This window comes from Chiloscyllium punctatum, chromosome 32 (genome assembly GCF_047496795.1).
Source record: "Chiloscyllium punctatum isolate Juve2018m chromosome 32, sChiPun1.3, whole genome shotgun sequence".
NCBI classification, from domain to species: Eukaryota; Metazoa; Chordata; class Chondrichthyes; order Orectolobiformes; family Hemiscylliidae; genus Chiloscyllium; species Chiloscyllium punctatum.
Genome location: NC_092770.1, coordinates 68,629,930 through 68,641,980, shown reverse-complemented (window position 1 = coordinate 68,641,980; position 12,051 = coordinate 68,629,930). Strand labels below are relative to the sequence as shown.

At 40.8% G+C, this 12,051-nt stretch overlaps 1 protein-coding gene across 2 annotated transcripts in view; it reads left to right on the top strand.

The window, feature by feature from the left end:
* The window catches only part of LOC140458253 (sortilin-like), a 118,594-nt gene extending 108,397 nt beyond the window's left edge, over window positions 1-10,197 (top strand). Inside the window, exons 19-21 of one of the 2 annotated variants that reach the window (XM_072552623.1) lie at window positions 1,861-1,967; window positions 3,142-3,259; window positions 6,786-10,197. In XM_072552623.1, coding sequence (XP_072408724.1) covers window positions 1,861-1,967; window positions 3,142-3,259; window positions 6,786-6,800 — 240 coding nt within the window. In that variant the 3' untranslated portion in view covers window positions 6,801-10,197. Of the gene's footprint in view, window positions 1-1,857; window positions 1,968-3,141; window positions 3,260-6,785 lie in introns of both variants that reach the window. The other variant, XM_072552622.1, reaches the window with a different exon arrangement.
* The last annotated feature ends 1,854 nt before the right edge of the window (window positions 10,198-12,051 follow it).

Sequence of the window (12,051 nt, the reverse complement as noted above, 5' to 3'; positions counted from 1 at the left end):
GAAGTCCATATAGATCACATCCACTGCTCTGCCCTCATCAATCCTCTTTGTTACTTCTTTATAAAACTCAATGAGAGTTAATGAGACAGGATTTCTCACCCACAAAGCTATGTTCACTATCCCTAATCAGTTCTCACCTTTCCAAATACATCTAAATCCTGTCGTACAGGATTCTGTCCAACACCTGCCCACTACCAGTATCTGGTTCAATGGTCTATTGTTCCCTGGTTTTTCCTTACCACCTTTAAGTAGTGGTACCACATTAGTCAGCCTATAGACTTCCGGCACCTCACCTATGACTACTAATGATACAAATAGCAAGAGGACCAGCAATCTCTTCCCTCCCTTCCCACAGAGTTCTAGGGTACAGCTGATCGGGTTCCTGGGATTTATCCACTTTTATGCATTTTAAGACGTCCAGCACCACCACCTCTGGAATTATGGTCAGTTCTCAAGATGTCCTTATTTATTTCCCCATTCTCAATAGCTTCTTTGTTGCAAACACTGATGAAAAATACTTGTTTTATATCTCGCCCATCTCCTGCGGTTCCACATGTAGACGGCCTTGCTGATCTTTAAGGGGCCGTATTCTCTCTCTAGTTACCTTTTTGTCCTTCATGTATTTAAGAATCCCTTTGGATTCTCCTTAACCCTATTTGCCAAACTTATTTTGTGTACCCTTTTTGCCCTCTGATTTTCCTCTTAAGTATACATCTCCTGCCTTTATACTCTTCAAGGTATTCACTTGATCCCTGCTGTCTGTTCTTGACATATGCTTCCTTCTTTTTCTTGACAAAAGCCCTAATTTCTGCAGTCATCCAGCATTTCCGACACATACCTGCCTTGCCTTTCACTCTAACAGGAACATACTTTTTCTGGACTCTTGTTTTCTCATTTTTGAAGGTGACCCATTTTCCAGCTGTCCCTCTACCTACGAAGCCCCCCCAGCAACTTTTGGAAGTTCTTGGGTAGTGCTGTCAAAATTGGCCTTCCTCCAATTTAGAACTTTAAATTTTAGATTCTCTCTATCCTTTTCCATCACTATTTTAAAACTAATAGAATTATGATCGCTGCTCCCCCACTGTCACCTCAGTCACCTGTCCTGTCTTATTTCCCAAGAGTAGGCCAAGTCTCTAGTAGGTACATCCATGTACTGAATCAGAAAATTTTCTTGTATGCACTTAACTAATTCTACTCCATCTAAGCCCATAACACTTTGGCAGTCCCAGTCTATGTTTGGAAATTAAAAACCTCTACTATAACCACCCTATTATTCCCATGCTGAGCTCTCCTTACAAGTTTTTTCTCAAATTTCCACTCACTATTGGGAGGTCTGGGTTGCGCTGCAAGTTAGCAGTACACCGTGTTTAACTTGACAGGGTAAACACCCATGGAATAATGATCCCAATGACTGGGAAATCCAAACCCAGAAGACACAGGCTAAGGATAGAGAGTAGACAATTTAGGACTGAGATGAGGAGAAAACTCTTCACCCAGAGAATGGTGAGCCTGTGGAATACTCTACCATAGAAAGCAGTTGACACCAAAATATTGAATGTTCTCAAGAAGGAGTTGGATATAGTTCTTGGGGATCATATGGTATGGGAAAGAAAATGGGCACAGGGTATTGAGTTGGACTATAACCCATGATTATATTGAGTGGTGGAGCAGGCTTGAAGGCTGATGGGCCTACAACTTTTCCTGTTTCTATGTTTCTAATTCTACCATTCAAGTTTATATTTCAGAAAATTCTGTGCTAGATGTAGGATGGTGCTGTACAAGTGTAAATTCTTTATGCATGTTACATGTAACTAAAATGAGTTTCAGTTGTTTGAATTTTGTAAATGTTTTTCTTAGCAGTTACCCAAGATTACTGTTGTCATCATTGTAGTAAGTGCGTTGGCAGCAGCAGTGCTGATGATGATCGGCGTTGTTCTTATTTTTAAGAAATATGTGTGCGGAGGAAGGTAAGAGCTTGACATTTCTAATTGGTCTTTATTTTTTTAGTCACCTCTGTTTTCCAAAGTCAAACAAGTGAAAGTGATCTCTGCTCAACAGTATTTTGGTCATGCACTTCACAGTGAGCTGGCTCAGGAAGCCTGTTAGTGTGTACCATAGATGTTACAGGTTCAAACAGTGTTATTCTGATCACTGATCATCTTACTTCCAGTTATTACTGAACTGTGAATAAATGTTGCCATTCCATTTGAACTGGTTATTGTCTACAGATCATTCTGCTATAACACATGTTTTGTTAACGCAAATTCGCTATAATACGATTGACTAATTGTTTCTAAAGCACGAACTTTTAAAACGTGTTTTGGATGTAACGCAATTACGTCAGCAACACTTTAAGCACTGTTTCTAAAGTACAATTTTTCTCTAACACAGGGTTGCACAGGAACGCAACCATTATATTATAGAACTACCTGTAATTTGAAAGTTTCTGCTCTTTATAAAGCGTGTCATCAGACTAAGCTCTTCGCAACAATATCTGCAGGAACATAAGAGGTTAAAATGTAAAAGCATAAAGGAGTTGGCCACAAACCGCACATTCAGTAAGCAGTTAAGAGTTTGCCAATTTATTTTTAACTTTTGGATGTTATTTTAACTTTAATCACTGGTTCACAGCTTTCTGGCTAGTGGACTGTCTAAATGTGCATCCAGTTCATCGCAGGATATTCCTGTAAGCGACACAATGGCTCAGTGGCTAGCACTGATGCCTAACAGCACGAGGGACCCAAAACAATTCCACCCTCGGGTGACTGTGTGGAGTTTGCACATTCTCCCTGTGTCTGCATGAGTTTCCTCCCACAGTCCAAAGTTGTGCAGGTTAGGTGGATTGACTGGGCTAAATTGCCCAGAGTGTCCAGGGATGTCAGGCTAGTTGGATTAGCCATATGGGAATGTAAGGTTACAGGGATAGAGTAGGGAGGTGGCTCTGGGTGGGATGCTGTTGCGAGGGTCAGTATGGACTCAATGGGGCAAATAGCTTGCTTCCACATTGTAGGGATTCTAAAATTCAGTCATCTTATTTCATTTTGAGGTGATCAGGTATTAGACATTTGATCCAGTATCTTTATCCATTCCAATAAGTGTGGAATTGCCCAAAACCACTGAATTTCTTCTCTTTCTGTGTAGAACCTTGGTCTATCGTTATTCAGTCCTGAAAACCAATACCGATGAGGCCTGCATTGCTGATCATCTGGACAGCAGCAGAACAAGCACTGAAAGAATTTATCATGATGATTCTGATGTTGTGAGTACCTCATCTATTTTAAAGTGTGCTCAGTGAGTGAACTCAGGATGGTGCATTTACTTGTATTTATTGTTCATGTCTTTGCTTATTTGTTTAGAATGTGGTTTTAAATTGGCCACAATGTGTCCTCATAATGGGACAATCTGTAGACTTTGTTTGACCTTTCACATTGTGAGTCCACAAGTTCCCAATTGTGCTAAGTTTATACGGGCAAACCATTGGTCCTAAATACTTTCTCTTGATCCTTGGCCTCATAAACAATACAAAAGCTAAACTCCAAACTTCTAGTGAATTGTAAGAGAATAAAGTCAAATATTTGAGTGCCTTGGAGAAAAGTGGGAGAGTCATTAGCTGTAATATCTTGACCAAGAGCAGCCTCCCCAGTGGGTCTTACCTAAATGCCGAGTTATTACTTTGGTTAGGAAAGAAATTGCTTTATAATGACATGGAACATGCATTCTTGGTTCTCCAAACCTGCTTGCCTCTGCAAACCTTGTACTGGGGCCCTTTGCGTTACAAGAGCATTGTGAACAAGTCTTACAAATCAAACAAGAGGAGGGATTCCATCCGAGCCAATTGTGAGTGGGCTGAGCAATCGAGTGAGGAAGACAGTAACCATTTCCTGACTTGGGCTGCTTTGGATTACAGCCAGCCCTGGGAAGACAGGAAATGGCTGGTTTGCTATTGAGCCTGAGCGGTTGGGCCAATTATCACAGGCCAACTCTGAGCCCCAGTCTTTTTGCAGTGCCAGGAGTGTAAAGATCAAAGAAAATCTAGGATTCTTTAGTGAGGCTGTCTCCAACTGTCACCTTTTGGACTACTCCCTGTCCTAAATGGATGGAGCGTGTGCAGTGCACTCTTCTCCCTCTTGAACTTCATAGTTACATTCAAGGTCCGACAATAGATTGTTCAAACATTTGCATTACTGAACAGTCACTTGCCTGAAACAGGTAGGATTGATGTTGACCCTGGGTCTGCCTGAAAATGCTTTCAGTCAGGGCTGTGGCAGCTAAAATTTGGCTTAACTTTATTTCTGCATCCTAAGGATCTTCATTTCCCACCCCACCCCACCCCACCCCACAAAAAAAGTCTACAGATTGTCCCATTATGAGGACACATTGTGGCCAATTTAAAACCACATTCTAAACTGATAAGTGTGAAGAGTTGAGATAATTAATAACTTTAGAAAGAAATTGGATAAACACTTTTAGGGAATTCCAACTGTATGGTGATGGGAGTACAGCAGGGCGATGGCACTCAGTGGACAGCTCTGCCAAGACCCTGACATAAGTTCAATGGGCCATTGATATCTACTGTACCATAAAGGGCTCCAACTCAATGTTACATCACAGACAACATTAACCAACATCGAATAGAAAGGTGACCTGCATTTCATTTTGAAATTATCTGGACATTTTGCACGGTTGTACACATTTGGGGATAATTTTCCACAGCAAGAAGACTGTTCTTGTACACCAACATTCAAGCCATGACCGTGCGATTTCCAAAGTGGGCAGATCTGAGAATCTGTGGAAAGTCTGTCATCTTGCAATCAACTACCTGGCTCCCAGTACAGTTACAGTGACCATACTCCATGCTGAAACTATGAACTGAATTCAAGAAGTATTTGTAGATTTTTCTTTTGCTTTTCCTCAATGTGGAATAATTTTATGAATCCATGGGAAATTACAGTGAGGTGAACTGACTGACGGGATATTTTTATCAAGGAGCATGATGGGTTGAGTGGCCTCCTTCTGCTCTCCGATGCTTGGAGAGGTGACAGCCTTGTAGTCTTAATGCTGGAGTGTTAATCCAGAGACCTAGGTAATGTTCTAGGGACCTGGGTTTGAATCCTGCCATGGCAGAGGCTGCAATTAAGATCCATTGCCGATTGTCAGGAAAAACCTATCTGGTTCACTAATGTCCTTTAGGGAAGGAAACTGCCATCCTTACCTGGTCTGGCCTACATGTGACTCCAGACCCAAAGCAATGTGGTTAACTCTTAAGTGGCCTCTGGACAATTAGGGATGTGCAGCAAATGCCTGCCTAACCACTGATGCCATCATCCCATAAATGAATTTAAAAAAACTATAAGTGTACACGGTATCAGTATTAGCCCTCAAATGCTGTATCAATAAAAAGTTAGTCATCCCATAGCTTATGAAAACATTTTATTGCACAGGGTAAGATTTACCAAAGACACAGCCACGATTGAACAAAACCTTTTGCTATTGAATTATACTGATACTGTCTCCCTGATTTAGTTTTTTTTCCTTTATCCCAGAGCTGACCACTAATTCACAAAACTTAAGTTCTTGGTGACTTTATATATGTTGAGCCAACTGTTATTTATGAAGTAGCATGGACAGATGTGAGCTGAAAGGAATCTTGGTTTCCCTTGAGTAGGTGTTTTATTACATGCCATTTGGATATAGAACTGGCTGAAAGATAGAAGACAGAGGGTGGTGGTGGAGGGTTGCTTTTCAGACTGGAGGCCTGTGACCAGTGGAGTGCCACAAGGATCAGTGTTGGGTCCTCTACTTTTCGGCATTTATATAAATGATTTGTATGTGAACATAAGTATAGTTAGTAAGTTTGCAGGTGACACTGGTCAGCAAAGACGGTTAACTCAGGTTACAGTGGTATTTTGATCAGATGGAACAATGAGCTGAGAAGTGGTAGAAGTTTGATTTAGATAAATGTGAGGTGCTGCATTTTGGGAAAGCAAATCTTAGCAGGACATATACACTTAATAGTATGGTCCTCGGGACTGTTGATGAACAAAGAGACCTTGGAGTGCAGGTTCATAACTCATTGAAAGTAGAGTCACAGGTAGATAGGACAGTGAAGAACGTGTTTGGTATGCCTTCCTTTATTGGTCAGAGTATTGAGTGCAGGAGTTGAGAGGTCATGTTGCGGCCATACAGGACATTGGTTAGGCCACTTTTGGAATATTGCGTGCAATTCTGGACTCTGTTGTGAAACTTGAAGGGTTCAGGAAAGATTTACAAGGATTGGAGGGTTTGAGGATTTGAGCTGTAGGGAGAGGTTGAATAGGCTAGGGCTGTTTTCCCTGGAGCACAGAGGCTGAGGGGTGACTTTCTGGAGGTTTATAAAATCATGAAGGGCATGGGTAGGGTAAATAGACAGTGTCTTCCCTGGGGTAGGGGAGTCCAGAACTAGAGGGCATAGGTTTAGGGTGAGAGGGGAAAGTTATAAAAGGGACCTAAGGAGCAACATTTTCATGCAGAGGGTGGCACGTGTATGGAATGCACTGCCAGAGGAAGTGGTGGAGGTTGGTACAATTGCAACATTTAAAAGGCATCTGGATGTGTACATGAATAGGGAGGATTTGGAGGGAATTGGGTTGGGTGCTGGCAGGTGGGACTAGATTGGGTTGGGATATCTGGTCAGCATGGACAGGTTGGACCGAAGGGTCTGTTTCTGTTCTGTACATCTCTATGAGAAATGTTATAAACATACTTTAATGTCAAATGTATTCTTCTTTTCCTTTCCCCCAAACCAGGATCTACTGGAGTAAGCCTGTACTTGGCCAAGATAAAAATGCAAATTATTATTTGCCAACTTAACTCTGCAAAATGGACTTTGAGTCATCAAGTTAAAAAATGTGTAAAGATATGGTGTCTGCTCCTCCTGGCAGTTTGTCTTTCCTGCTGGACAGTTTCCTTTGCCACCTGTTGCTGTTTGCAAATTTATAGCAGGTCTCCTTTTTGCGACTTCTAATAAAAACAAAATGGTGAACCTGTAATTTCTTTCAATGTTTGGATATGGTCTCTTAAGCACAATGCATGGAATCTTATTTACTGGGTAAACTGACAAGTTCTTGCATAGAATCAATACGGGTAACACAGCAATTCTGGGTCAAGGTGGTGTGAGAGGTTGGGGGAAGTAAATTCACAAGCAGTACAGTAATAACTTCACCAAAGTCTGCGATGTCACTTCCCTCAAATCTTCAAAATATATGGCTCTTAAGATAATTGATGCTTTAAATTGTGGGAAAGAAATGTAAACCTCATTGGGAAGGGAGAGGTGGAGTGAATTGTTTATTTTCATTGCCTGGATCCTAGTCTGGCCAAATAGATCACCCACAATTTGGAATCTGGCTGATTTGGATTCATTTGACCAAACAATAGACTCCTCTGTCAAATGACTGCCCAATCTGTGAATGTGCAAATTTACCCCTTAAACTTCACCTGATGCCAGAGGTGATTCTGATGACACATTTGTATCATAAAACTAAGGTGAAGTTGCTCTCTTACAAAACGCCCAGAGAGCAACTGTAGTTACTCTGTGTGCAAAGGCTCTAACATTCATAGAAAGTGCCCCAGTATCCTCAGCAGGAAGTCACAGTAACTTGTCCCAACCCCAAGGGAAATAGTTTAAATAGCAAGTTCTTCATTTGATCCCCCCAGCCTCACATTGATATTAGGACGGGAAAGACTGAGTGATTCAGGGCTCTGACGCCTGTCTTAAGATTGTTGTTTGCTTTATTATAAACAATGCAGGCTATTGTTGCTTGTTTCTTCTAGTCTTGTGATTGGCTTTTGTTAACTCTTGACTGTGCTAGATCTGGAGCAAAAATTTTTCTACTCAAAGCAGGTGACAGTCCATCAGTAATACATTATACATACCACTCTGTTCAATAGACAATAGGTGCAGGAGTAGGCCATTCTGCCCTTCAAGCCTGCACCACCATTCAATATGATCATGGCTGATCATCCTTAATCAGTATCCTGTTTCCTGCCTTATCTCCATATCCCTTGATTCCACAATCCTTGAGAGCTCTATCCAACTCTTTCTTAAATGAATCCAGAGACTGGGCGTCCACTGCCCTCTGGGGCAGAGCATTCCACACAGCCACCACTCTCTGGGTGAAGAGGTTCAACCCCACTGGACCTGATATTAGGCAGGTACCTTGTGCAATACCTTCTCACTTTCACTTTGATTACAATACAAGATCAATTTTTACTCTTGTTGTGTGCCTTGTGATTGTAACATTACATGCCCATTGAATACATTTGACTAAAATGGCAGGTGGAATTTTTAGGTGTATACCAATGCTGAAATCAAGTTTTCAGATAATTAAAACAATTTACAAGTCATCCTTCTCAGAACCTCTATATCTGATTGGCCAGACTGTCAGATCCTCTGTCATACCTGAAACTCTGAGTCTGCTTCCACCCTAAAGTTTCTAAACTCAGGTATTCTGCATCTGTCTCCATTTTACTGAGTTACACATCCATAAACTGTACATGAAAACTTTAATTTCCCTTTAAAACTAGTTTGAAGTCAGTAGACAGTTAACTGTACATATTAGATTGTTTCACTTGACAGGTTTCTAACTTGGAGGCTATGGCAGCAGTCTGTTAACTTTCCGAGAAAATTCCTCAGCCAACTTCCCTTTGCTTCCTTTTCCCAAGAGTTGGCACTGTTACCTCTTCACTTTTTTTGTTCTGATGCTAAAGATTCAGTTACTAAGTTGAAGTATAATCAAACACTTTGAGATCTTGCATTATTTTATGGAAGACACTGACAGCACTACTTAAATAGAAAAAAAAAGCTATGATATTGATGGCTGCTTATCTTTTGGTGAATCTGAGATGTACGCTGTACAGGCCTAACCAAGAAAGTTTATTACTTTGACAACAAGGTCCAAGGGCATCCATTGTTTATCTGAAGCCAGGAAACAGGCCAGTCATCTACGTGCTAACTTGGCACTCTTTTCCAATGTAATGGCAAAGCAAACACAGACAGATTATAAACTAAATGAGTCAAGAACTATATGACCATTAAAAGGCAGAATCATCGACATCTGAGTCTGCTACATTTGGACATTGATATCACTGACTAAACAAGGCTGTTCTGAAAGATGTCGAAGGAATACCTGTACTAGCAAATGCGATTCTATGATTGCTTTATTATGTCTGATTATATAAATAACTTGCGAAAAGGCAGGATAAATCAAGATGCTTCTTTAGAAAGCCAGTTTGGATAAGATGGGCTGAATGGCCTCTTTCTGCACCATAACAGTTCTCTGATTCTTTACATATTTCTTGTTTATAAACAATAAATTTACCCCACATCAAATTTTAAATGTTTTAAAATAACACTGATAGACCTCCTGATGCAGGCACTCCAACCTGAGCATCAAAAGACAATTTCCTTTGCTCAACATTGAAAGGACTAACCACAAAGATTGCTGAGAACCTTAGCTAATCACTATTTATTTGTATTGAGCAAGAATGATAGATACAACACAACTCCATTTGGTCAGGGCTCCACCCTGATATTGGAAGGTCTGCAGTGGCAGGTGTATGAAAAATAAACCTTGATTTATTATAAGAACCAACTGCAACCTGCCTAAGATTTTTTTGGGAAAAGGAACTTGGGATATACACAACTATTGCAATCAATTTCTGTTACCTCGGGTTTCTACTGGAAATAATGTTCTTTCTATCTGAGAAAGCTCTCGGTGTTGGGGAGGGCACATCAGAGAACTGGCCATAAAAAGCATCACTAACTTGTCCAAGCAAGTGGCCAGTGCTCATCGTTCTACAAATGTTATGTTATCAGGAAGGAGGCAGACTGAGTGAGGCATGTCTTTGGAACTGAACTCATGCCAGCTTGTTAAGAGTCAGGTATCTTGCTACCGAGAAACATTGGTCCAGAATTTGCAGCAGGGTGTTAACGGTGAACTATCAGAGATTCCAGTTAGTAACTGGATACATTCATGTGGATTATTTTTGTTAAATTTAATAAGTGTCATTTCTGAAGTAATTCGGAATAATTTGATGTGGTATTTCTGTGTGAAAAAATGGTGTAGTTCAAATTTAAAAGCCGTTTCAGCTAGTAAATTGGGAATTAGATATCTGTTGACCTCTTTCAAATGCTAAATAAAAATGTGCTTTGTTGAATTACTAATGTGTATGATTGTCTTTGCATTGATGTTTTATAAAGAAAAGCAATTACTCATTCATTGTCATTAATTAAAGACCATGTTTTGTGTGTGAAAGTGTCTTTCTTCCCAACTATAGCTCAGAGGTAGCACTCTTGCTTGTGAATTAGAAGTTGTTGGATTGAAAACATGCTCCAGAGCGTGTAATCAATTCGTTTAAACATGAGGAGTAGAGAGGGGTACCGCACTGTCAGATGTGCCATCTGTTCATAAGATTTTAGACCCAGATGCAAAAGATCCAGTGATACTATTTAATGAATAGAGGGAAGTTCTTCCATGTGGTGTCCTTGTCAAAAGGCAGAATATATGATCACCTGCCTTCCTGCTGACAGTGGGAAATGGGAGTCCATGTTTGTTGCTTTTTTGCTACATGTGCAACATCAACCAAACATATTGGCTATAAAAACTTTAGGTTACCCTAAGAAAATGAAATGCATTGTATAATTGCAGAGTATTAGGTTGATAAAGAGGCTGTGTTTTTATTTTCATCACAACTATTCCCTGGAATGCCTTCGCATTTCAGTTGCGGCAAATAGACATTTGAGGATATGAGCACATAGTGGTTCTGTGGGCTTAATCTAGAGATACATAATCTAGAGAAATGATTCAAATCTCAATTCAGCTGCAAGGAATTTAAATTCTCGTAAATCAAGTAAGTCTGGGACACAAACTTACTTTTAAGGACGCTATGACTGATTGTTGTAAAAACTCAACTGATTCATGAATATCTTTTTGGGAAATAAATCTGCTTTGGTCTTTGAGCTACATGGTGGTCAGACCTGGCAAGAACAGCAATTTAGTTGCCTCTCAACTATTTAATAAAATAACAAACTCAGCTGTTCACTTGTAGGCAGGTCACAAGACATACTGACGCTCATCCTGTGAAAGCACTAAAAGTAAAATAAGTTGAACTGGAAAGACACAAATCCTGCTTCAGGCTTTCATTTTGATTGCCTGAAACTAGAATCAGAAGTTAATTTAACATTTTGACTCTGTGATCTTTTGTTGGAACTGCAATTGAGCATGATGGGAAGAATGAAGAAAGGCCAACCAGAGAAGGTAAGCTGCTGGAAGAGGGAGGGGAAAGATAGAAGGGGATCAGTGCACTGTCTGTGCCCTTATTGCCTCCAGTGATCTCTCCTCCAATCTTGTAGTCCCCCAGCCCCACACTGCCCAGTTCAACCTGCTCCCCAAGATCCACAAGCCCAAATACCCCAGCCGACCCATCATCTCTGCATGCTCCTGCCTCACCGAGCTCATCTCGTCCCATCTTGACTTTTTCTCTAACTGGGGTACCTTTAAAGAGCAATTGTCACACCAACTCAGTGACAACCTTTGTTTGAGAGCATTTCCTCCACTCAAGAGGCTATGACAGAAATATGCAAACTGCTGTGGTTACATCTGCAATCTCTAGGCAGGGCCAGGACTGTATTACCTATGGCTGTCAAACTGTGCATTGCTAAGATAATTTATTTCTTCAAGCCCCCTATTGGGTATATAAGCAACATTTTGCAGTCCTGTGCTGCACAAGGGAGTTTTGAGGTTGACTGTAGAGACAAGACAAAGCTTTTCACTGTGCCTCGGTACATGTGACAATAAATTCAATTCAATTCAATTCTGTGAATCCATTAAACTCGACCATTCTCCTGAACCAAAAGAAGTTTCATCCGATCAGTGTGCAGTGATCACAGGCAATGTATCATGCAGCTGAGGCCAATTGTCCTGCTGGCAATGCCTTTGCTCTGTGGCAGCCGTTGGTCCCAACTTTCTTTGAACCACTATGGCAAATCAAAGGTGTCTGCTGGACAACAAGGCT